Genomic DNA, 27,954 nt, shown 5'->3' on the forward strand with positions numbered 1-27,954 from the left:
GGTATTGACAACCATTGTCAATGGCTACTATTATTGAAACTGCAAGTTGGAACATGTGGATTTGATCCTTTGCACACAAAAAAGTTCACAAAAACTGCTTTTCATAGCTTTTATTCTGTAGTACTCCTTGGTGGATCATATATTAGGTTGTTATAAAATCCATGTGAACTTTTATGTATACAAATGTCATATCAAGTACAGGTGTCATTAATTATGTATATTTTAAACGTCCATCAATAAAAAAAACAGAGGCCAAGAAGTTAAATATAATAAAAAATGAAATATTTATTCTTTTGGCTCAATAATGACGTAGCTCACCATTCTTTTTAGTAATAGCAATTCCCTGCATGCAGTTCATTAGTACACTACAAGTAAATAGTTTCGTAAAAGGTTAACATTAAACTTTTGGTTTGTGCAAAAAACAAAAATTTATATCATGTTAGGTAATTGCACAACTTTGCCACTTTGTTCATGGCTAAAAAGGACAGAGCCCATGTTATTCCTCTAATAGCTCTAGTGTAGCAAGAATTAAAAAAATAAGACTAGTCTGCATAAGCAAATACTACAAAAGTTTGAGTAAAAAAAAATTTCCATGAATAATGGGTAATATTGAGGCAACCATAGTTGGTAAAAAATGATCTAAGTTTGAATATTGACCAATGTATCTCCTATTGGAATGGTAGAAAATATATTATAACAAAGAAATCCACAAAACCCATTGAACTTTTATTTTAGGAAATTATTCATTGAAAAGTCTTACGGATTCAAAAGTTTGGAGTTGTGATTAAAAATAAAAAGCAAAAGCATAAAGTAAAATAAATTGCCATGTCATCAACCTGAAAATAATTTTCTTATGTACAAAATGCAACAAATAAAATTGATCATATTTTTACATTATTTATATTTAAACAAGTTTTGGACATATTTTTAGCAAAATATGAAGTATAGGTTTTGACAATAGGCAGTACTCAGTGTGTTTCTTTGAAATATAGAGAGACACCATGTGACACTCAAGTTGAATTAAAAATGCAAAAGTAAAGGTACTTTTAAGTAACTGCAAGCTATTCTGCTTGACATACTGGATAGAGCTGTTTGAATTCACTCTACCAACATGTGACTTCTAACCAAGGCTTGTGAAGAATGTGTTGAGTAAAATAGAGCAGCATAGGCAATATTAACATGCATTAGTGATAGTCTTCAAACTATTTATGTTTAATGAATGGTACAGGATACATCCCTGTTGGAAGCTTGCAAAAGACACATACACTGTGGTACATATTTGATTTAATAGATGTTGTTTAGCAGAATATATATATATATATATATATATAATATATGTATATTATATATATATATATATATATTCCTGCCCAAACATGCACCGCAGGATAAAATAACTATTTACATAACAGGGTGTGTTGAATTGACATAAAATATCAGCTTTGCTGAGAGTAGAAGATGGCAAAGCAATACTGCAGCAGAAAGTGGGACAACTATTCTAAAGTGACACTTTAGATATACTTTTTCTAGATTTTTTTCATTTTGTTTTTGGAAAGCATTTAACCAAATTAAATATAGAGCTCTGGAACTTAGAATAAAATTTGCACTTGCGGAAACAATATTTGCATAAAAATAATCCTTTAAAAATTAGAGGAGACTTTACAGGCACATAACTGTTCAGATATAAACAAATGTAACAGACTAAAACACTTTCAAAATTAAAGCCATCTAGAAAACGGAAGTACCTGAAATTATTGACATTAGAATATTTTTTTCTGGTTTGAGCACGAATTTTATCTCTCAAAACACTTTTGCTAATTATTCGAGAGACTTATGGAGTAGGAACACAGGGCTCTTATATGCTTTTTTCTCAACTTAAATTGCATTTACAAAAATAGTGACATAGTATTATGAATAAACTATGAATTAGGGAGCAAGGAAATCCACTAGAACAAATTCTGTAAAAATATGGCAGATATGGAAGTTAAAAATAGAGTGGATGCAAGTACTGTACTAAAGGTGTTTGGTGTAGTTACAACGATCACTTTGCACAATTATCCCTACAGTCTAGATAGCCAATGAGTTTCTCTTCAGCAGTGTCAGCTGGTAATGAAGACAGCAACCTCTTGTCAATCTTGTTGATACCCTGACTCACAGAGTTGTAGTGATGGAGAGGTCACTGTCTTGTTATAGGCACTGACCATGAGTATTTATTAAAACAGTCAGTTTGGCATAGACCTCCTCTGGGAGTCCAGTTGACACATAGACTTTACCATCGTAGGCTGTAAACAATTGATCACAAAGATAATTCTTTGTTTCTTTTTTACTTTTGATTTTCCCTGACCTCTTTCCCTTTGCTTTCTTTTTCTGGTTTGTCTTTCTCAAACTTTTCTTTGTCTGGCTTTGTTACACTATCATAGGAAGGAGGAGATGTGGTAGAGGAACTTCCATCTGTTTTTTCTGGGGTGGAGTTTCCATTTAATTTGTCAATAATCATGTCTTCTTTGATAGGTAAGTCAATCCTTCCTTTAATTGCCTCTTTGTTATATTCACTTGATACCTTTTTTAACCTTTGTCTTAAAAGATAACATCTGAAATTACGCTGAATGATAGCAGCAGACACCTCCTCTTGTTTGCGTTTTAAAGTGGTTGTGATGGGTTCATAGGAGACTTTGGAGGGGTTCGATGCCATGAACCGGTCTTCCATCTGTATTCGAAGGGCATCCATCTCTCCACTCTCACCCAAAACACGCTTTGTAAAGGCAAATAAAATGTCGAGGCAGTGGATCCGGTCCCCACTCACCATGGGCAGGTCCATGGCGATGAGCTGGACTTTGTTTGGTTTGGCTATGAGAAGAGGAGGATCCAGGGCAGCTGCAAAATCAGAGAGCTTGGAGAACTCTATAAACTGGGTAGCATCGGGATCAAACTTTTCCCAAACCTCATAGAACATCTCAAAGTCATCCTCACTCAGGGGCTCTGCACTTTCTTCAGTAGCAACACTGAAGTTCTCCAGGATGACAGCGATGTACATGTTCACCACAACCAGAAATGATATGATGATGTAACTGACAAAAAAGAAAATCCCGACAGATGGGTTCCCGCAGTCTCCCTTAACTGAACTTCCAGGGTGAATTGTGTCAGGATCACAGTCAGGTGGTGCACTGTTGAGAATAGGTGCTAGCAATCCATCCCAGCCAGCAGAGGTGGTAATTTGGAACAAGCAGATCATGCTGTTGCCGAAGGTCTCAAAGTTGAACATGTCATCAATTCCAGCTTCCTTTTTAACATAGGCAAAGTTGGACATTCCAAAGATGGCATAGATGAACATGACCAGGAAGAGCAGGAGGCCGATGTTAAACAAGGCAGGAAGGGACATCATCAGAGCAAAGAGCAGCGTGCGGATCCCCTTGGCCCCTTTGATCAGACGCAAGATTCGACCAATCCTGGCGAGCCGGATCACTCGGAACAGGGTAGGGGACACAAAGTATTTTTCTATCAGCTCAGCCAGAAACATGCCTATAGAAAAATATAGAAATCAGCTAAAGAGTGAATGTTTTATGTTTATATGAATGCTTTATCTTTGCAAGGTTTATGATAACAGCAAGATTGTTACGAGTATAAACTTTTACTAAATATTTGGGTCCACTCCTTAATATTAGTAATTAAAGATTACAGAATTTTATTAAATGATTCTATAACGTTATAAACCAATATAGATTTTTGGAAAGTCCAACAAATTAAATAATCTCAGAGTGTCATGGCAATTTAAGATTATATATGCTCATTTACTATGGAAAGTTACCCCACACATGAGATGTGCTGATTACAAACAAAGATTATTTCTGAAATCTCTAAATATATTGTTTTCTATTTTTGAATACCTACATTCTTCAGTTAGAGGAAAATGAGCAGTAGTGGTAAACTTTAGAATTATACATTAACATTCTCAGATCTCATTTCCGTGTTGCACAGCTCTCAGGCTTTGGGAGCTTTACCTACAATGGTACCTCTCTGTAATTAAACTATTCTTACCTACAATGGAGAGAATCACAACCACAAAATCAAATATGTTCCAGCCGATGGTGAAGTAGTAGTATCTGAGAGAAATGAGCTTTAGCACAAATTCTCCAGTGAACAGGATAATGAACACAAGGTTGATCCGGGACAAAACTAGAGTCATATATTTGCTCTGGTCATCAGTTTCCACCATCATGGTGACCATGTTGAGGCAGATGAGGATCATGATGCTGATATCAAAGACTTGTCTGGTTACAAAATCAAAGACCATTCCTTGGAATTTGTTCTAGAAAGAGAGAGAGGAGAGAGAAGGTTAATATGCATATTTCATAAATAATGATCTAGTAAAACCACAGGTGAAGTCCTTCCATATATGGCCATGAGATATACAGCCTTCTCACATTAGTCCAAACAATTCTTTGTGCTCCATGTCTCTTCACATTAAAATACGAGAAGGAAATGAAAAAAGTCATATGATAAGAACAAAACGTATTTGATATATTTAAGTTCCATGGGAAGACAAAACTCAGTAAGACATAAATTGGTGGCAATTGGCTGTTAATATGCATGGGCTTTGCTTGATTTAAAAAAAATTGTAATTTTTACAAAAAAATTATGAAAACATAATGAAGATTTACAAAGTAGGTTGATACAGACAGACTTTTAGATGGATGAATACCCTAATTCATTTATCAATACTTTAGGAATTTTGGTTTATGTATATTATATATTATATATATATTATATATTATTTCCATCTCTCCCTCTTTCAAAATATGTCCGTCATTATCTATTCTACCTCTTCTAACTATGTGTGTCTGTGTATTTGTTATTTATCTATCTTTCTTCATCTGTTCTTTATCTATGCTTCAACAAAAATGCATGACATTTTTTCTTTGTCTTATTAGCAATCATCTCAGGAGTCACATACATTTATGGTCATGAAATATAGTTCTATTAGGAAAATAAATTTTTAATAATTTAGAATAAAAGTATAAAATAAAATTTCATAGCTTACTGAAAATCAATTTCATGAATTGACCACGTTTCTTTCTTTTAAATATATTTAAATGACCTTCAGTAAAGCAGATTTATGGTCTTTTGTGTATCCTGCCCTACCTCCCCCCTTGGTCGCTTCCAACCTCAACTCCAAAACTCTTAAAAATATGGTAAACTGAAGTCATTGATAGGATTCATGAGGGCTTGTTAACTCCCAGTTCTGGCAATTACAGGCTTTATGACTTTGGGTACGATTTTTGGGGGGCCTCAGTTTCCTTATTCCTTACCCATCTAAGATAAGTTAGAGTATAGCTCTATGAACATAATCCATCATTATTATGTCTTTTCATATATTATGAAGCTCTACATAGTAAGCATTCTGATTAAGCCTTTTTCTTTTTTCTGTATTTGGTGAAACAAACTATTTTGATGATGCCCTTTTCCTTCCCAAGAAGGTTAAGAGTATTTTCTAGTCATACAAATGGAGAGAACAAATAGTATAGAGGGAAGTGATGGGGTGGGGTGAGAGTTTTCCAGACTCCATCTATTTAAATGGCAAGAGGGTGCCATGTAACAAGGTTGGGTACATTCTTGGAAGCAGTAGGTGGCAGAAGGAATACGAATGCTGCTTTGGAAGCAGTTATTGGGAACCTCAAGTTGGACGTTTTCAATTGACAAACTGTAAAGAGCATTACCTCCTTTTTAAGAATTTAGTAATTCTTATTGAGTGTGGCAGTTGTGAATGGTGTTAAACAATATGAACTTTACAATTAGGGCATATGTGGTGATATCACTCAGTATGTTCTCATCCAGAGCACTGCCAATTTCATCATATGGAAATAAGGTTTAGAATATTAAAGAAGATGAGTAATTCTTACTGCTGGCCGAGGTATGGGCTTCTGAGGTTTCTTGGATCCAAGTTTCTTCATTGCATTATAGTATTTTTTCTGTTCCTCTGTCATAAAGATGTCTTGACCTCCAAAGTAAAGATACAGTATAAAACTGGTTATAATCTGAACATGTGTTACAACAGCACGTATACAAAAATATTTCTGAGTCTTTAGTCTTTTCTCAATTTTTAAATGGAAATTATCCCATATATATATAAAAGCAGACTGCTTTTCTCCTTTATGTGAAATTCTGAGGACTTTATGTGAAATTCTGAGAACTTTACTATTATGTAAAACCTATAACCACATAAATCTCTGATTAGGACAGGATCCTAATTTGATTATATTATGTTTAGAAGGAGGCTCAGGAGTCTCAAATATATTTCTGTGAAAGAAAAAATGTTTTCTTAGCCCATTTCACTGTTTTCCTTCTTTATTCAATAATTTTAAGTACTTTCCATGTGCTAGAAAATGTAACTAGATATATGAGACACCACTATCTTGTTGTCACGTGGAGTAGGAAAATGAAAACAGGTGGAAAATGTATAAGGATATATAAAAAAGTATTGCAGAGATCAAAATAAACCCTGAAGACTCAGAAACAGGCTTTATATAGGACGATACCCTTAAGCTAGGCCTTAACAGATGATTAGAGGTATGCTAGGCAAAGCATTCCAGGAAAAGAAAATACCCTATGTAAAGTCATGGAGGTACAAGAGCGTGGCTTGTACAGAAAGGGCAAAAAATCCATGTAGCTATGTGTGTAACGTGTGATAGGGTGATGGCAGATATTGACTGAGGAGTAGGGAAGTAGATATAGAGATGTGTTGTGAAAGAAAATGAAGCTAGAAAACTGGGTGGAAATAATTCCTGAAATTCTCTGTAAGCAAGGGTAAGCATTAGAGGAGACCCACTGGATGCTTTGAAGCAGTGGTCACATTTTTTGTCACAAAGACACTATAGCAGCTCTGCAGAGGATGAACCTAGAGAGGAGCCACCAACTAGAGGCTGGAAACTCTCCAGCTGAACTGACCACATAGTGAACTGAAAAGAATATAAAAATGATCTAAGTCTGTCTTGACTTTGGGTATCCTGATTATTTGGCAGTACAACAGACAGAACCTCAGAATGGGGAAAGCTGAGAGCTGAGGAATACTTATCTTCTTTTTCTGTTGGTTGAAGTTATCTATGATTACACCAATGAATAGATTCAGAGTGAAGAATGACCCAAAGATGATAAAGATGACGAAGTATAAATACATATATAGATTTTCTTCATATACAGGCTGAAGTTTTACCTAAATAATATTGAAAATATTAAAATAATATTTAAAAACATAATAAATACTTAAACTAAGTTAACAATTTGGTGTGTGTTGTTAATCTAGAGTTATTTTTGCCTTTCCCTGAGATACTGTTCTGCAAAAAAGTTCTTTTTTCAAACTAGTATGATCTAGGATAATGAAAGTTTATAATTTTTATGCTTGTTCTTGAATCTGTTTTTCCATTGTGGTTTACCTGTACATTTTCTTTAGAGTAAATAACAGGGGTATAACAAGAAATGTTTTGAACCTATTATTAGTTTTATAATTTTTTTTTTGCAGCATTTTAAATTTGGGTGGTCTGGAGATGTTGGTTCTTGAAGATAAGGCTTTAATAATAGAACATCAACTTCTAAGAGGAATGCATATATGTTCTGAGGAACTTTTTTTAATTCCTATTTTCAAAATTGAGTTTCCCTGAAACTTGCTTGCTTTTTTCATTATATTTTTGGAAGTTAACTTCACAAACTCTGATTTATCATACTGTCCAGGAATAGGGAGAGGCAAGTTACTTTCTCATGAGCAATGTTCTCGATCTTGAGTCTCATTTATGGACCAGTTTGATGTCTTCTGATCCATGCATCTGATCCATATTAGATATGTATATCAGACATATATTAATCAAAATATCATCTTTATTGAAGTGCATTAACTTAAGAGGATCATTTCTGTATGCAATTATAAATGTCCTGATTGCATCTAGTATAAAATTCTTGGTCATTCACTTAAATTATTACAAATGTTCACTATGGAAAATCTTGTAACTATAAATGTATTTGAGTGATACTTACATCTCGTGAATCAACAGCTGCATACATAATATCCATCCAGCCTTTAAATGTGGCCTGTGAACAATACATATATGAATTCTGCATGAAAACCTAATCCAAGAATATGCCATTTTACCATATGAAAATCTGATAGTGTTACTACAAGTAAGTTTTTGTATGATATAATACAATTCTCTATCAAGAGATTGAAAGGAATTGAATTGAAGTAGAATATGATTGTATTTAGAGTCTGGAATTCATTTTATTTGTTTCTCTTGGAAGATATTAATTTTTTTCTACACAGAAATTTAACTAGAGGCTTGATTCATAAAATACCCGTCTCAGTCTCAAATCCTTTCTATACCAAAATATAAGCTCTGTGATTCAAACCTATAGTGTGTTTAAACACAACTCAATTGTTTTCATTAGTGAATTACTGATTAGTTAATATGTGGTCAATTAAGTCAAAATTATTAAACATCATACATTTTGAAATCTACTCCATAAGATTCGTATTTCTGCAAATAGTAGATCCATATCCCTTAAATGTTAGTATAGTAAATTTTCTGGCTAATAATGTATACATTTAATTCATCACTAAAATATGTACATTGTTATTTTAACATATAAAATTGCTCCTTTGGCAATGATTGCTAAGAAAAACAAAAAACAGTGTAGTAGCACTCAGTAATATAATAAGAAAAAAACCAGGAAGCAGGAATATAATGCCATATTAAAACATACTAAAAGCTGAACAACTGGGGAAATACATATTAAAATAACTGCAAAACATCTTAAAGTCAAGTTAAGTTAATAGTATAAGTGTTATCATCAACTACTTTTGTACTGTCAGATATTAATTATTCAAACAAAGAACATCAGAGAAATGGTTTTTTGTAAAACATTTTGAAAATGTTTCCAGAACTCATACAGTGGCAACTTACCACTTGAAGCAATGCAAGATAGCCAGCGCCAACATTATCAAAGTTTACTTTGACGTTTTTCCATCTAGCTTGCTTGCCAAGAGCCTGACAGTCGCTCAGATTGTTGACTTCACTAACTTCAAACATGTTACCCGTTGTCGTGTTAACACAGTGGTAGAACTTGCCAGCAAACAAATTCACACCCATGATGCTAAAGATCAGCCAGAAGATGAGACACACCAAGAGTACATTCATGATAGAGGGAATTGCTCCAACAAGAGCATTCACAACAACCTGGAAGAGAAAATGAGGATAAGGCTGCTTACAAATCGCTAAAATGAAAACCATTCTTTTCATTTATTTTTTTAATACTAAAATGGGCGTGAAAAGAGTTAAATAAAAATCTAGGTGGATAAGTTGTTTCTCGCAATGTTTTCTAGGACATATTTGATGAGGGAAAACAAACAGTGACACAACTAGAGAGCTAAAGGATTTAGGGAAAGCAAAATATGACAAAGTGTGAAAAGAAATAAAAACCTGATATAGTAAGATGGAGTCAGAAAATGTTTGTATGCTGGGGAGAAAAGAAAAAAAATGCATTAAATACCAACAGAAGAAATAATTGTCATTCAGCAATACATTTTAATTTTCAAGAGTGTTAATGAATGATGATTTGAAAACATGGTTAAACAAACCCTTTGCAAAAAAAGTATTAATAATGCCTTAAATCTGCCTTCTCAGATCAAGTCAACTTTTTATAACCATAAAGAATAGGGTTAAGAATTTGCAAGGTTCTTTTTTTCTCTTTTGGTAAATCCTAATTTAAAAAAGTATATTAAATGAGATGGAATTTATCTCTGGACATAAAAATACCAAATATGTCCTCATTATTATTCTAAATCTCTCAAATGTTCACTTTGGGGTACATGTTACTTCATCAACCTAAGCTGACCTGTTTCAAGAAGGAGAAATTAAGTTACCTATCCTCTCATTAAATTCAAAAGCTTAAGATGTATTTTGAAATCCCTAGGGAAGTTGACAGTATCTTTTCTTATCTAATTTAATCTGATTCATATTGGACTCTTTTGTTAAGCATTTATGTTAAATGAAACTATTGTTTTATTTTAAAATAATGTAAATGTTATGTTAGAAATCAACACCAAAAAATTTTAAATTGACATCAAATCCTGAAATCCAAAAACGTAAAAATTTCATATGCTACTTGAATTTTATTTCTTTTAGAAATTAAGTTATATATATTACACTTGCCATATTTCTTTGTTACTAAAATTTGTGTAAAATGACCTCCACAAATTTTCTTATCAAATGACTGCATGATACATTTTACTGTATTTCATAGCTGGAACATTAATTCTGTCATAGGATTGAATTAAAAATGCCAAACAGGGGCGCCTGGGTGGCTCAGTCGTCAAGCGTCTGCCTTCGGCTCAGGTCATGATCCCAGGGTCCTGGGATCGAGTCCCACATCGGGCTCCCTGCTCGGCAGGAAGTCTGCTTCTCCCTCTCCCACTCCCCCTGTTTGTGTTCCTGCTCTCGCTGTCTCTCTCTCTGTCAAATAAATAAATAAAATCTTTAAAAAATAAAAAAATAAAAAAAAGTAAAAGTGCCAAACAGAATATTTTTTCAGATGAGAACAAATTTATTTATAAGTTTCTTATTTTGTTCATTGCTATCCTCCCTCAAAAAGGAATTGTTAATGTGAAACCATGCAAGCAAATGAGGGCTTACGTAGTGTCAGTAATGGCAAAGATTGGTCAAATAGAACTTGAAATTGTATAATAATTTTTATGAGTTTTATCTTGTGACTTTTTTTTATCAAGTGGCACTGAAATGAAATTAGAATGTAAAAACAAGTATTTCTTTGCTTACGGTGCTTCTGGAGAGTCTGGAGAGTGGTTTCATTCTCCCTGATGAGTGAATCTCTAAGTCAAGGCTGAAGTGTTTTTGTTGCTCTAAACAAACCTAACATAAAAGCCTTATGGCCAGGGAGAAATTCAATATCCATGTGCATTTGCATGCTGTATTAAACAAACCTGGCCTTTGCTAAATAGTATTTTGAGGGATGTGACAAGTGGTTGTGTATCTAAATAAGTGTGTACTTTATGTGTAGATGCATAAAGTATACACTAAAGAAGAGAGCTGGAAAATAAAGATGAAAATACACATGCTATGGAAAAAGTGAAACTCATTCAGAATGCTCACTTAAAAGGGCGATCTTTAAAACAAACCCCAGGGGTTTCCTGAAATGCCTAGTTAATTATTCTAACCCCTTATTTTGGTTGCTTAGGTTGTATAGATTTTATCAGAGGCTACGATTTAGAGTTGTTTTCTTGTACAACAAGTATTTTTGTTACTGATATTAATTGAAGAAGTAAAGCACACAAAAACCATTTACCTTTCATTCATTACCAGTGATTTTTGAGGAATCAAACCTCCTAATGGGAGGAAGAAAAACCCCTACTAGGATGAATGTCAGTAGTAAAAAATCATTTAAATATGTATAAGCAATGAAAAGAAATAAATGGCAGTACATATTTTTTTTGGATGTTGTGGAAACATCTTTAACTATCATCAGAAGACTTGGATTCCAGTCCTAGTTCTGCCACAAACAATTTCTGAGGACCCGTTGAAATAAATCTCAGTTTCAGGCCGCTGGCCTTAATGATATCTAAGATTCCTGCTCTGAAATTCTGTAATTCTATGAAGTAAATATCAGAGGAGTATGGTACTCCTCTGTATCTAAATCATTACCTACATTTAATTCTGGTATGAATCATCAGAGAGCTTTTGTTCTTCTTACCCTCATGCCTTCAAACCGGGATAAAGCTCTTAGAGGTCTTAAAGCTCTTAATGTCCGTAGGGATTTAATGGCACCAAGTTCTGAGTAGCCGAGAGCATTGGCTACCAAGCTAACCAAAGAAACCTGCAAAAAGAAAAGATATTAATAGTTCACCTAGAAATAAACAGTCTGCTAAAGGCATAGGATGTGGTGTCTGTTCTTTAGTACCAACTAAATGAAATTCAGACATATCTTGGCGCAGCCTTCATCTTCCACGTAGTGAGTTCATCTTATATTGCCAGCCTCATTTCATGTTATTGCTCTTCTTACCAATGAAAACAATCTTTGCCCATTTTATAAGATATTTCACCCCATGGAACCCCTTTCAACCTGTGCATATATCACTGATGAGTCAGGATTTGGTTCAATAGCCAGATCCTCCATGGATCTGTGCTTAATATCATTGATTGGAAATCAGGTTTCTCTCCTGAACTTATGTAGTATCTTGGTTATGTGTACTGGAGGCATTTCCCATTTAATAGAATCAATTGATTAGATATCTTCTTTCCCCTTCCAGGTCACATAAACTTTTTATGGGCTGGGATGAAACATTCTTCTCTTACTGTGCCTAATACTGTCTGGTTAAATATGCTTTAGTTAATATGTGTTGGATCAATAAATAATGGAATAATTTTACCTGAAAAAAAAATGTTATCAGACCATGTTGTAGTTTCATAATAATGAAGAAATGTTTATCCAAACTTCTGGACTTATAATTCATAGTGATAATACATCTTCTGATATTTACACATATACTAAATTTTACTTAAATATATGAAAGGTTAAAGAAGACACGCCCTTTTTTGAGAGGAAGAGACTTTATTTGCTTAGATTTTCTTTCAATATAACATTTATTGAACATTTACTATATGCAGGGTTCTGTTCTAAGTGCCTTATGCATATAAATCTTAAGAAGTAGATACCATTACTATTGCCTTTTCACTGGTGAGGGAGTTGAGCCCCCCTCACCCCACCCCCAAGAAAAGGGATGCATGGTAATAAGAGGTGAAATTGGGTGCATCTTGAACCCAAGTGATCTGACTTCAAAACCATATCTTAACCGTTTGCATACATTATCAAAAATTTGTTCCTCATCTGAACCACAAAACACAGGAAATGGTTTAAGTGACTATCTTTTCAGTTCTTGCAAGGATTGTACAAAGGTAGTACTTTCCTTGATGCATAAGGAGGAGTTAATTCATTATATCCACTGGATGGTTTAAAGGCACTGGGGCTTAATTTTTTGCAAGAAGGGCTGTTGAAAATGGATCTAAATGAATCCTTGTGATGGTAAGATGGAGACTGATCTGCCCAAGAACACATGGTTTAAAGGGTGACATAAAAACTAGAACTGAAGCTTTAAAAGCAAATGGAGCCACTTTTTCCTTGTTGTTTAATTTAGCATACATCTCAGAGAAATTTTTTTAAAAAGATTTTATTTATTTATTTGGCAGAGAGAGACACAGCGAGAGGGAACACAAGCAGGGGGAGTGGGAGAGGGAGAAGCAGGCTTCCCGCGGAGCAGGGAGCCCGATGCAGGGCTCTATCCCAGGACCCTGGGATCATGACCTGAGCCGAAGGCAGACGCTTAACTACTGAGCCACCCAGGCGCCCCCATCTCAGATAATTTAACAGAAAAATAAATGACTAGTGGCAGGATAATTTATTGAGCTGGTCATTTCTGTCTACTGTTCGCTGCTGCAGAAGACTGGAAAGATGGGAAAGGTTATTCGAGAACATGCAGGCTTCTATGTTTTGGGCTCCTTTGCCTCAGAAACATTAACAGCTTCTTTAGGCTTCTGGATCTCCTTTCGGAAGACTTCCCTCATGCTCTCCAAGTCCTTTATTTGAGAACTGGGCATTTAAAGGGAAGTGGCTGCAAATTCCTCACAACCTGAAGTAAGGAAGTTTATGGTTTGAAAAGAAAAGAAAGGCAATGGCCAAAATCAGATGGATAGGAAATTCGGGATTCAAAGGCTGGGAGACCCACTTGCATATAACCACCCCACAGTGGGGTGACTCTGTGAGTGCCTAGAGAAGTGGGGCCTTAGTGAACTGAGCTTCTTTTAATAGACCTCATTCTGTTTTGTGTAGGACAAAAACTCATTTATTGAGTTAACTAATGCAAAAAACTTAATATACCTTAAAGGCAATTTTGAAATAAATAATTTTAAAGATTTGCAATGTACTTAAAATTTGAAGATACCAACACATATTGGTAGTGTGCTTTTTTACTTATTATCTCTGTCTGAGAGTGGTTAAATGACTAGTCTAGGAAAAGGTAGCAAGGGGCAAGACCATAACTAGAATTTATGTCTTCTGTTTTCTAGTCCAGTGTGTTTTCCACCTCAGCAAACATGTCCCCAACCTTTCAATATATAGTATTTTTATCCTCATCTCTTATGTGCTAAACATAAAAGGCATTCTTGCTAATGTGTGCAAGTGTAACAGAAGCTCTTTGACAAAGACTGAATTTTTAGTATAAATTTATATGAATCTAGGTGCCTCACAGTATAGCAAATATATAAAACTCTCTGTTAGAAGTTTCAGGGGGATGGTTTAGTTGTCATCCACACCTTTCTGCATTCCTATGGCAGTGAGACTGAGAAAGAGAAATAATGCAGGCGGGATTTGATGGTTCTGAAGAAGACCCTAGGAGTTCTGTGATTGGTTAATGAACCATATAATATGAATGTATTTCTCTTTAAAATGGCTAAAGATAATTTTTTTTAAGGTTCAGTATGAGCAAGTTGAAATGAAAACCATGTAATCACTTCCATGCATTCCAATGATACATTTCAATCCAAACACTTGCATAAATTTTGATGGCAAAATCTAGAAGCATTCTCATTAAAGTGGGCTAAAAGACTATGCCCACTACCAATGTTATTTTTTTAACATTTTCTGGAAAAAGAAATAAGAGCTATATGGATTTGAAAAGTAGAAGAATTCAATATTTGCAGATATATTATTGTTGACGTCAAAAAAAAGGGAATAAAGTGAAATACTATTATAAGCAATACTATAATTATTTTAGGTGCTAACCAATAATTTTTTTCATATATTTTTTAAAAAGTTGTGTAGGAGTCTTTTGGAACTACATAAATTTTAAAATATTAACATGAAAAAGTATAACTTAAAATACTATTTTAAGAAGAAGAACAGAGAGGACTGACCCCACTAGATATTAAAACCAATTATAAATCTACAATAATTAAAGCTGTCATATTAATAGACAAAGAAGTTAGTAGACAAAGTCCAAATTAGGCCTAAGACATGCTGAGATTTAGCATGTAGATAAAGGTAGCATTTCAAATGAGAGGTGAAAAAAATGAATGAGAAACCATTTTGAGGAAAATAATATTGGATTCTAACCTCACACTTTATACCAAAATAAATTTCAGACTGATAAAAAATTAAAATATAAAATAAAAATGGATGAAGAAACACAAACAAAACTCAAACTGTAAAACTGGGGAAAAACCTGGAAAAATGTTTTAATAATCTTGATAAGAAAGGGCCTTCAGAAGCATGAACAAACCAAGAAGGGGAAAAAAATGTGACTGATAAATTTGACTAAATCAATGTGAAACATTTCTTCATGACAAAAAACAAAGCCAAGAAGCAAAAACCCAAATAGGAAAAACATTCATATCACCTGTGACAAAATAGCTTATTTTTAAATATTACTTATTTACCTCTTTACTGTTTGTTCCTTCCTCCCACAAGGTGTAAGCCCTAACAGGGCTTGGTCTGTTCATGTTCATACCTCTTTTGTTTAAAATGGCATATGGCCCTTTTTAGGTGCTCAACACATTTATCAAATAAATGAATGAATGTTAGGAGGTTGGATAGATATCCCATTGCAGTCTACTTTTACTTTTAGGTAAGGAATTGAAGAGATTACATTTTTTACACAAATAAATTTTTTAAGGTTTGAAAGCTTATTCCTTCTGGTTTGAAGTACTTTACTTACACCTCAGATTTTTTTTTTTTCCCTTGGTAAGCTTTTGGTAGCTTTTTAGTTTTTTTACATCAATATACCTGATGGACTGGTGAAGCTCTTTTAAGTATGTTTTACTTGTACTTTCAAAAACAGTTTTATCTCTACATTTACTGAGGTTATATTAATCCACAAATTTCCGCCCTGGCTTTGTAAAGAAGAATAGACTCATTTAAGATAACATAACTTGTCCCAAAGTAGAAGGCTTTAATTACCCAGTTTCAGTGTACTAATTGAGACTCACTAAAAGGGAAGTAATTTCTTTGAAATTAAATCTATTCATTTAGATATTATTCAATAGATACTTAAGTATCTATATTAGGTGTATCTAAGGATACAAATAGGCTACAAAACCCCTGCTCTTGAGAGATTTTTGCATCTTACTCATATTTTCTATATGGGCCAAATATATGGAAATACTTGAAGTACAATGTAGTATTTCAGTAAATGTAAAATTTTTAGTAAATGTAAATATTTCAGTAAATTTCAGAATTTTATGGAGTTCTATCACATTTGTAAATGATCTTCATGCATGACAAAATCTTTCTGAACCAAAAAGGATTCTTAAATGTATTCAGTGTTCCATTATTTCAGGGAGAAGCTGGAGATTATAAATGCTGAATCCCAAAGCCAGTCTGAAAATAGAGTATTACATTTATAGCAGTTAGATAGGAAACCCTTGGAGTAAAGAAGAACTGAACTGAGAATTAGGAAATTTGGATACTAATCTCAGCTTTGTTACTAAGTAGTTGTGTTATCTTAGGAAAATTATTTAAACTGAGGCTTCAGTTTCCCTAATGTCTAGAATAAAGCCTTAGATACTCTTTGAAGCTCATTCCAGCTTCAGATTGTAAGAATATTAAACTTCCCTTTATGGATAGATTTTCAGGATAACATTAAAATTGACCTCTATTATCCATTAAAAGCCAACCATGGAAATTGGAAATCATTTCTGCTCTATTAAAGTGACTTGGTAGCAGATTTCTTATCAACTCAAAGGGTTAAACACATTTTGGTTATAGCACTCTTAAGTGTGTATGTGTGTGAGAAAGGGGAGTAGAATTTAGATAGGCCCATACTTGTCAAAATGATAAAAAGAATGAATGTACACATACAGCAATTATTGATTCTTATTGGCAAGTGTTAGAGCTAAAAATAAAGTGCTTTATGATTGCTAGGGAACGGCTAGAGATAGTGCTTAAAGTACCTTGTTTTGTTGGGAGGCTGTAAAACCTTGTGCAATGGAATATCACAGACTACAAAGAACCAGATGACTGTCATTTTGCCCCAGTGCTTCTTCATTGCTTGGAATAAGAAAATAAGCTGCAAGTCAGACAGATCCTATAATTGGTAATGTTTTTATGACTGCTCACCCCAGGGTAATCAGATTCAGAGCAGGGCTCCTACACCTAACTCTTTGCATGGTAAATTTCTGAATAGCTACTGGGATATCTAACTACTGATTTAAGAATGGAAATGTATTTAATATTGTCTCTCTGGGTATGTGACCGAATGAATACAGTAAATGGGTTATTTTAACATTATTTAGTAACAGGTACTCTAGTAAGGGATTAAAATGCAATCTTGCAATTCCTGGCCCCAAATCTGTCTTTTTTTTTAGAAGATTTTATTTACTTATTTATTTATTTGAGAGATATCAACAGAGCAAGAGAGAGCACAAGTGGGGAGAGGGAGAAGCAGGCTTCCCACTGAGCAGGGAGCCCGATGCGGAACTCGATCCCAGGACCTCGGGATCATGACCTGAGCCGAAGGCAGATGCTTAACCAACTGAGCCACCCAGGAGCCCCAAATCTGTCTTGATTTTATCTCCTGGAGTTGTTTTTTTAAAATGTAACTGTTAATAGGCTAAGTGCTTAGATCTGTCAACAGATTTTTAGCTATTCCCTACCTTGAGGTCCTTAACTTTCAGAAAAAGAACTGTCTGCTTGTGGCATAGAACACTCTGTGTTTTCCGTACCACTGTCCACATTTTTAGGACCTCTTCTACCATTTCCCATGAAACTTTCCTAATTTTTACGTTTATTGTAGTTTTTTTTTTAAACTGCGTAGTTGTGTCAGCATTGGTGAAGCTAGGTTCTCAAAATCAAGGTTTTAATCAGGAATATATGAAATGTCAAACTTGCCTCTTTAAAAAATAATTTCATAAAAATCACTCAGGATACTTACATCGACAATCAAGAAATCTAGCCAGCACCAGGCATTGGTGAAATATGTTTGAAATCCATAAGCTACCCATTTGAGGAGCATTTCCAGAATGAATATGTAAGTGAAGACCTTGTCAGCATATTCTAGCATGGTTTTGATAGTCTTTCGCTGTTCAATGTATATATCTTCAAAAGCCTGCGAATCAAAAAATGCTTTTATTTTATTTGAATGGCTGGCCTTCCCCAAATACTTGATAAAATTGCTTAGTATAATATTGGATACAAAGCAGTAATTTGATAAATATTGGCTAATATCTGACAAACACCAGACAAAAGCTGAAGACTAAAACTAACAGAAAATATTGGCAAGGAAATGTCAGTATCTTTACTGATTTAGTATGTTCTTTCTTTCCTGCCTCTCACCCCAAAATCTCTATCTCAATTAACTGCTATAAAGACATGCTTTTAGAGAAATAATATGAACTCAGGAAATAACTAGAAGTTCTGTTAATGGGGGATAGACTTGGCCTATTCCAATATTACTTTCAATGATTCCCTGACTGATCTGGCTTATTTTGAAAGAGTAAATTGATTATCCATAAAGAAAACAAAATACACTTTTAGTCCATAAATGTTAATATAATTATTAGGGCGAACTGGATGGTATTTGACATGGAAGTTAACGTCGTTACAGGATGTCTCTGTAAATGGTTGTCTCAGTGAGGAAAACATCTATTAGATAAACACCAGATGAGAAATTCCATCTGGCTGTTCATAGGTCTGATTTATTATGTACTGAATTTTGCATAGTTAAACCCTGGGTGCCATGCTCTGCCAGGCATAGATATACCTCCTCTTTTGCATCTTAAACGCATTGTCTCTTTGTGATATTTTCAGAAAATAAGTTATTTCACTAGAACCTGACTCTTACCACTTTGCATTTCACTTACCAAAGCACCACTGCTGAGAAGAATCATGAAGACGATGAAAGTCTCAAACCAGTTGTGTTCAACAATGCTGTAGCAGGTTTTCCGGAGATTCCACCAGACCTTTCCTTTGCCCTCTTCTATACTTACTTGACAGAATGGAAACTTTTTAATACATCCTAAAATATAACATTAAATATAAGGAATTAGAAAAAAAATATTTTGTACAACATATGGATTCAGCAATCGCATACATACTAAGTGATCACCACAATAAGTGTAGTCACCATCTGTCACATACAAAGTTATTACAGTATTACTGACTGTATTCTCTTTGCTATACTTTTCATCTCCATGACTTATTTATCTTAAAACTGGAAATTTGTACTTATTAATCCCCTTTATCTATTTTGCCCATCACCCTACCCACCTTCTTTGCTTTCCCACCCACCTCCACCTTTCCTAGAAAATATATTCTAATCTTAGATAGGAAAAAATAAACTTTGTTGCTTTCTCCCATGCCAATCTCAGATCATCATTTACAGGTAACTGGCTACTTCATTCCTTAGTTATCTTCAGCATCCTTCCTATACAGTAAATCATTCTCAGAGGTATATATTTAGCCAGGCACCTAAAATTCAAGGAATAACTTTATCAAGAGTTGCATGAGTATGAATAGTTTCTTTCTTTTTTTTTTTTTTAACTATTGTTTTTTTGGTGATAAACCTTTTTTTTTTTTAAGATTTTATTTATTTATTTGACAGAGAGAGAGACAGCAAGAGAGGGAACATAAGCAGGGAGAGTGGGAGAGGGAGAAGCAGGCCTCCTGCCGAGCAGGGAGCCTGATGTGGGGCTCGATCCCAGGACCCTGAGATCATGACCCGAGCTGAAGGCAGTCACTTAACCAACTGAGCCACCCCGGCGCCCTTAAATATTCATTTTTAACACTAGTTAGAATCTCTTTTTGCCTCAAGGCCATTGGTGTAAATAGGGTCTAAGAACACCTCTCAGGTTTGGGGAAAAGCTGCATGTTCAAATTGTTTATTAATTTTTTGATCTGATCCTGAATTTTTCACTTCCTTCTTTTCATGCACAGAAAAGCCCCCTGTCTTCCTAGGTATCAGCCACTGTCAGTTTTCCCAGTCTAATTTATTTTCAGCCTCAGTGCTTTTCTTAGTTACACCTGTGACTCATCTTGTTAGTCAGTATTGCTGTTCCTTTGTCCTCCGCCTCCTAGTTTTCATATTATTTCTCATTTCCATCCATTCTTTGCTCTAACTCTGAGCTACTACTCATTGGATTAAATCCAATCACATTGAATCAGCAAATCTTTATTGATTTGTGTGCAAGAGACTGTACTGATCGCTGTGAGAACAACTACTGTTTTGCCTGTCAAGGCTCTACAGTACATCCGCATCCCCAAACAGCTCTGATCACAGCACAAATTAACCACATTTGAAACTGTGAGGGATGGGGTGTAATTACTGCAGCATCTATAAATCAAATCACAACACTGCCAATGAGGTCTGAAGGGATTGCAGTCTGTATCAATGAGATGACATTCCAGAATGCCATTTATCTCATAGGGTTAGCTTCTCCACACTCTGGAGGATAAAGAAAACAACAACAAAAAAGACATGTCAGATCATCTTAATTGTCCAGGCACAGTCACTGCTATAATATAATCTGGAAATATAGATAAATTAACTTTTCAGAAGAAAAGAGAAAAACAAAGATAAACATGCCTTTACCATTTCTTTGAAATAGTTCCCTCAAGTGAGGTATTTTCAGTCGCTGTAAGAAAAGAGGGGAGATTGCATTTTAATCATATTAGAGCTTGTTTACCTTCAGTAAAGCAAGCTTCCGGTTTAAGGTCTTCCTCAGGTTCAATTTCAGCTTGTTCACCTTCTCGGGGTGGAGCAACATCAACTGTGCTTCCTTCAGATGAGCTGGTTGCATTTAATTTCTAGAAACAAAACCCCATTGCAAATTGTGATTTTTTTTCTCCCCTTTTATTCAGCAAATTTGGAAACTCTTTGTCATTGTGTGAAAAAATGATAGTGATCACACTTGACTCTATTAACATTGCTGATAAATTATGTACTAATAATTTAACATAATTAAAGTCCTAATATTTAAAACAATGTAATAACTACTGACCTGACTCAGACAGAAAAAGGTTAGACAGCATTCAATGTGGGTGATTTGGAAAGGATGAATTGTACTGGTTAATTTGTTTTATGATCTCTATTTATATATGGATGCCATATGAAATAGTTTAAAAATTCTCAGGCCATATCAAAAATAGTTTGATAAAAGTTTGGTATGCTGACATTCACTACTGATTATATTAAAATGCATCAAATTAAATTGTAATTTCCACTTCTTACGATGGAATTTTTCAGAGCAAAGACCATTACCAGTTGTTTCTAACTACTGTCCATGTTTCTGTAATTTTAGAAAGGAAGAAGAGCACATTAACATTAGTCACAGTCATTATATTTCAACTTTGAGCTATATTTTTCCTCTGGCTTACATAATCTTCTTACTTTACTAGCAGAAAAATGATGGATCTCTCTCTCTGTCTCTCTTTTTGAACTGCTTAAACGAATTCAATACTTGCCAAAGAATTCTAAATGAAATGGAAATTTCTTCGTATATGGCATTGGGCAGAATCTGTGTAGACTTTTATTAGGAGCACATTGTGAATTCAACATCGTTATCAGGCTGTGGATTTTTCCTTTAAATAAATCGTTGTGACATGTCACATGGTTAGGAAGAGCCACTTTAATGTTACAAGAATAAATATATAAGTACTTTGAGATCACTTGGGAAGACATTATGGATTTGCAGTATTTTATGAAAATGGTTGCAAAGACATGACGTACAACACAGCCTGACCAATGTAAAGCTTTTAGGATGAAAAAACAGCACATGGACATGGTAATGGTTTCTAAGTCCCCTTAACTTTAGTAGCTAAGTGGTAGGGGTCACTCTGCCCTAGCCTTCTGAAAGAGTTAATGTGTTACTGAAAAATCCCCAAATGACTCCCTAAACATTGGTCATATTGGAGGAAATTTGGCTCAAGATTCCTGATTTACTGAAATCATATGCAAATGTAGTTTAATATTTTATAATGTGAACTAGTTGAAAGTACTATCCAGATGATATTTTCTGTGATGTTACTTTGAAGGTGAGGTTAATCATGTCCAACTAAATATATTATGAAAATTAAATATATTATGAAAAAATACTCTAAGTCAAAATATAATTCTATAATAAAATACCTCCTAGTCTGGAGTATGCTAACGAGAGAAGCTAAGCCATCATTTTTGGCTGATGGTTCTTAGGATCATTATAGTGCAAGACTTTTTACCATTAAATTCCCCTACTTTTTGGAGAGGTGAGAAAGGCCAAGACATATTTTCTTCCCCCAGGATTTTTCTGCTTCTTATAATCAGAATATCTTTATTCTTTTAAGGAAAGCTACCACTGGATAGAACTGTGACAGCTTTTGATATAATGAAGAAAAAACTGAATAGCTGTTTGAACTCAGCAATTAACTCTTCCTTTCCAATTTCACTGGTGGTTGATGGGTTGAACACTATGGCATTTGATGAGTGGCAGCAATAAAATCCACTGCGTAAGTAAATCCAGTAAGAAACCAAATTATTTTGAGATTAGTTATAAAAAATTTCATGTTTTCTTCTTCCTGTTGGTCAAACCAAGTTGGATAATTTCTTCTGAGCCTAGTCACGGTCCACCTCCTCCATGAAGCCTTTCTTTCTTGCATGATTTCTCCATGCTAAATTTTATAGAATGTTAGCCCATTATACTTGTTTTGTTTGATCAGGTATTCTCATGAATATTTATAAATTATATATGTACATAAAATTATACATAGGTATAAATTACATATTTATGTACATAAACATATATACCAAAAATACACACACACATACAAATACCAAAAGACCCAAGCACAGAATAGACACTAGTTATATCAAATTTATAGAGAGCCAATAAATGATTGATTGCATTTTTGAATTACTTTTATAGAGAGAATTATAATGTTTAGATAATTTCATCTCTCTACTTTGTTGTATAACTCAATAATGGCCTTGACAGAAATTTATTTAGTTGTATTAGAAAATACATTTTTAGTGAATAGGGATTATTTAGTTAATAATATTTTAGCGATAAAAACACATGGTATTTCCAAAATGTTTTTCTAAAATATTGGCAGACATTCAATAAAGAAATACGGGGGAAGAAAGTAATCAGTATATGTGTATATACACACAAATAAATGTATACTTTTCCATTTGAAAACTCTAGAAAACATACTGTTCTCATTTTACTACTGTTAATATAATGTGAAATGTTCAATTTTTTGCATTATAGTTGTCTGCCATATAGTCTACAGGTGTCTTATATTTAAATATAAATACTTAAAACAAACCCAAATGGCACAAGTAATAGTAGCCACTAATCTGAATGACAACTGAATCTAGTCTTTACCAAGTACTGACCTCTGGATGTAGTTTTGTTATTAGTATTGTCTTTAGATATAAATATTTTTGTGAATGTGGTTAACATGTTTGGATATAAATACTTTCAATTTTCTAAATAGCTATGGAGGTTATGCATTTATATATTGTAAAGATTGTAAAGTAGAGGGTCAGTAGTGAGTTTGTTTGCCTCTATCTATATGTTATTATGAGGCATAACATGTGTTGTTAAAACAGACACCCCCAGCCCCCTGCCAAAACTCCACATGTATTCTGCTCTTTCAAATGATCAGAACCCATTTTACATGGAGAATTGCTTCGCTGTTATTCAGGAGTTTTTCTGATAATAGGGATAAGCTTTTTAAACTTATACTCTGGAAAGCTTCTTAAGGAATGTTCAGAGTCTTTTAGACCCTCATGCACCAAAGCTTAAAAGATAGTTGGTAGGCTAGGGTTCATTTCACTAAGAAGTGTTTTGTGGGGGGCTCCTTTCCCTATGGAGGTTGACATAAAGTTAATTCTTCTTAACTTGGAGAATCAGGCTCATTCATGTTGTAACCTTCATAGGGCACATTTTTTTTTTTTGTCATAAGAAAGTACATACATTTTATTCTGTGAAGTTACAAAAATCTTGTGTCAACCACATAAAATTTCAAAAGTTGTGAATTTATTTACATTTTTATAAAGTAAAGCTTAGAGTGTGTTCTTATTAATGTACAACAATTTACCAATTATGATATACTGCTTGATAAGCTTAAGTCATCGAATATGTAAAGAATTTTACTACTGTCTTTTTAAATAATTAATTTCTGCCCTAAAAACTACTTAAGCATTTAAAATCCTATGTGTTGATATAATACCATCTATGTAATCTAAACATTTCCTAATTAATTTCAATTCTTTGGCAGTCATACTCTGGTAGAGTATAATTTGTGATACATCTTATCATAGCCATACCAAAATGACTTCCAAATTTATTAAAAGCATGTAATTGATTTAAAAGCAAGTGACTGACAATAAATACAAAGAATAACTTACTTTCTTTATATTGCCATAGCTGTGATACTACAATGGTATAAAAAAAAAAAAGCAAAGAAACCTGAAATGAAATTTTCCATATTAAGGAACTCAATACTATACTAAATAACTAAATTAACACTTGTTCAGAAGTAGTTAGAAAAATATAATTAGTTATATAGGCATAACTATAGAAAGCTTCCATATAAAACCGTATAGTACAAGTTCAAACTTGTGTTCTTGTACTATTTTCTCCTTACCCCTCCAATATTTTATGGCACTTAGGTTTGATTCTTCCATCCCTTGTAGAAAGTACTGAGTCTACAGAGGGATGATGGCTTATGCTCTACAAATGCACACTGGAAAGCAGGTTTTAAGATGCAACATTCTCCAGGCCTAATTCAGCCACAGAAAACATGCCTGGCTATAGCAGAAGCCTGGCGCAATACTGTGGAAGCCGCACGCTTATCCAAGAACCATGTTCTCAAAGACATGGTACCTGAATATGAAGTTTTCAAGAAGATTAACTGCAAATACCATTCATAAGAAATGACAGAATCAGCACCCATAAAGGCCATGAGACCATTTTCCCCTCTAATAACATGAACTTACATAGAAATTCCCCTTTGTGATGAATATTGCTCTTGATTTTTATCCAATTAAATAATGAAATTTAACTTTCAGAGATAGAAGAGAATGTTAGCAACTGGCCTACTTCCACTGAAATGCGCTTACATTTCATTTATTTTCAATCAGCTATCAAATGTTTGACTCTCACAAACTGCTGTATGATTCAAGAGGCAAAAATAAAAGATTCAGCCATTACAGATTGCCTTTAAAATCTAGCCATTTCTCTCACAACTTCTGAGTTTTGTTTTACAAGTAGAAGAGGAAAATCTTTTGGTCACACATACTATCAGGGCCTTAGTCTGATCTTTTGGATATGCATATCCATATCTTGACTTATGATCACTTAAAGAACAGGTAGACACACCAGGAGGCCATTGGGCTGCTTGTCCAAGGCAGGAAGAACAAGATTAAAACCAATAGCTCTCTTTTCTAGACCACTTATTAAATGGTTCAAAGTATAAACCACCTGTATGTGGTTTTGCCTCAACATATTTTAAATGTGCAACAGCCCTGGTGCTTCTTTAATTTTAAAATGGCCTTAATAACAACATGATTTTTGAAAGTGCAAATAATTGTGTGGTAGTTGAAGAGTAAGGTAAAAGGGCATCAAGAAGCCAAAAGAAAAAGCTGGTTTATCTTGAGAAGATAAAATTTCCATCTAAACTAGCCTTAATTAGGTTTTATTTCAACAGAAGTACATGAAAGCACCAAAACAGTTCTTTGAAGGTCAAGATGGGTTTAAAATGGTATTCACATACTCATCTGTGCCTCTGGAAGAGTTGCCTCACGTTCAGTTTCACAGAGAGTGTGTTTGGAAGACACTGAGAGCAAGACAGAGAAAGCCCAGAGGTACTTCCATTGCTCTCCAGATTCTGAAAAAAGAACATAGTGCCTTTTCCAGAAGGGCACGTGCTTGGGATTTTAATCAAGTATCTATTTTCAGTTTCCATGAAGGCTTTGAAAAGGAGAGAATACTGTTATAAACATGATGTAGAAGATAATTTTCCAGTACCATTTAATTCTGTTCTGCTTGTGAAGAAAGAATAAATTAGATTTTTTTCACTGGCCGATGTTGGTTTACAGCCCCAAACTAAAAGTAAGTGCTAAGTAAAAATTGCATAAATCAGGGATCTATATATTTTTTTCTACATTTCATTAATAATTTTATCTCTAAATTTGTTGCATTCTCCAGCTAATTCTCAGTTATCCCTAAGGAAGAAGAGAATAGGTATGAATTAAACCTAGAGACAACCCCATACTCTAGTTAGATATTCTTTTTCACCAAAAGCATTGAAATTGCCAATACTCAGGAACTTTCTTCTACCTTTGTAATTTCCCTCCCAGAACCCCCACTCTGGCTGAGATTCCAGTAAGCACTGATATCAACAAGAGAAGGTTGAGTCAAGAGAATAAACTAAAGGCTTAGTTAATCCACAAACCTATAGTAATCTTGGGAGATGCCCTTTACTCCTCATAAAACTGTAATTAATACTAAAAAACAGGACATTTTCTATGTCTCTTTTTTACCTGCTCAGTTTTTGGTAGAAAATTTAGGGAAGATTAATGTAGATTAGGGAAATTTTTAAGAAAGTGGGTACACTGGACCAATTACTTAATGATCGGGATGCAGTGAACTATCCCATATCATGATGCTTTCCTTCTTTTGATTACTTTGCAGTGAACACTTAAGGTTTTACAGACATACGGCTTAAAAACTTTCCTAAACTACATGAAAATCCAAGATATGTGGTGCCCAAATACATACAGACTATGGCCCTTCATATCCAAAAACTTGTGATCACCCTGCTTTTATTTTTTATAGAGCCTTTCAAAAAAAAAAAAAAAACCATGAAAGCACACATTTCCGTCTGGAGCAAATGAATTATAAGGGTTGAAAATTATATTCATGAATCTGAATATAATGATCTGAAAATGGCACTATCAAAAAAAATCCCATGAGGCTCATTTTGGTAATACAATTTACTTATAAGGGCTGAATCAACAACAACAAAAAGTTGTGGTCTCATTTTAATGAAATAAAAGCAGAGAAATAAAAAAAATGCATGCTCTCTTAAATTCTTGACTATATTGAACTTTAAACATTCCTACCATGTTTCAAAATAGATATAAATCCTATAGAGCATGCAATTATTGCTTTTCAGAGTTTAAAAGACTAAACTGGAAAACTCATTAGCAGAATCAAATATGATGTGGGACTGCCCATCTCGCCTGACCATGCTATGATGTGTCACACAATTCAGCAGAGAGCGGCTGGGCACATCCAGCACTTCCTTGCCATGGCAGGGGAAGGAACAGCTGAGTAGCATGCAGGCCAGTCAAAATTCACTTCGAAAGTGATTGTACATGTACAACTTGCTTGGGTAACCTGGGTAAAAGTGGTGGCACGAGCCTCTGGCTGGTTAAAAAACACCAGAGCTGCACTCTTGATGGCTCCAGCTTGATTTTACCCCTGTGAGAAGTAAGAACGGTAAGCAGTGAAGGTCACAGTATGATATTGCTAGGTTGTGCTTTGGAATTCAACTTCAGATACGATTCTTAAGAACATTTATTCCATATCCTCACCTAGGAAGACAATGAAACCTTTTAAAAAACTAAACTGTAAAAATTCATAGTTCTATAAATATTCCAAGAAATCATGATAACGTGAACTTTAAAAATATAAAAACAAACAAAATTCTACTTTATATCTTGTCACAAGATTTGTATAATTCCAAGTTTTCCCAAGATGAAAAGATCACTATTTTGCAATTCATACCTTTAATTCTCTTACATTTTTTCATGCAAAGCTTTGTATTTGTTTTCATACCAGCCTGTTTATGTTAGCGATCCATAAAATACATATATTATAAAAATAATAACAGCAGTTCATACTTTATCTCTAACAACTTTTAGGGGTC

The 27,954-nt window shown here is 34.1% G+C and overlaps 1 protein-coding gene across 7 annotated transcripts in view; it reads right to left on the reverse strand.

Annotated features, from left to right (window-relative positions):
• Positions 1-260: 260 nt before the first annotated feature.
• LOC118534503 (sodium channel protein type 3 subunit alpha) overlaps positions 261-27,954 on the reverse strand; it is a 116,557-nt gene continuing 88,863 nt past the window's right edge. For all 7 annotated transcript variants that reach the window (XM_036090435.2, XM_036090434.2, XM_036090439.2 and 4 more), the window contains 10 exons: positions 20,724-20,844; positions 18,903-19,057; positions 17,975-18,148; positions 11,746-11,868; positions 8,946-9,218; positions 8,023-8,076; positions 7,070-7,207; positions 5,898-6,002; positions 4,036-4,306; positions 261-3,519 (listed from right to left, as the gene is read on the reverse strand). In XM_036090435.2, coding sequence (XP_035946328.1) covers positions 2,324-3,519; positions 4,036-4,306; positions 5,898-6,002; positions 7,070-7,207; positions 8,023-8,076; positions 8,946-9,218; positions 11,746-11,868; positions 17,975-18,148; positions 18,903-19,057; positions 20,724-20,844 — 2,610 coding nt within the window. In that variant the 3' untranslated portion in view covers positions 261-2,323. The remainder of the gene's footprint in view (positions 3,520-4,035; positions 4,307-5,897; positions 6,003-7,069; positions 7,208-8,022; positions 8,077-8,945; positions 9,219-11,745; positions 11,869-17,974; positions 18,149-18,902; positions 19,058-20,723; positions 20,845-27,954) is intronic.

This window comes from Halichoerus grypus, chromosome 4 (assembly GCF_964656455.1).
Source record: "Halichoerus grypus chromosome 4, mHalGry1.hap1.1, whole genome shotgun sequence".
Classification (NCBI taxonomy): Eukaryota; Metazoa; Chordata; class Mammalia; order Carnivora; family Phocidae; genus Halichoerus; species Halichoerus grypus.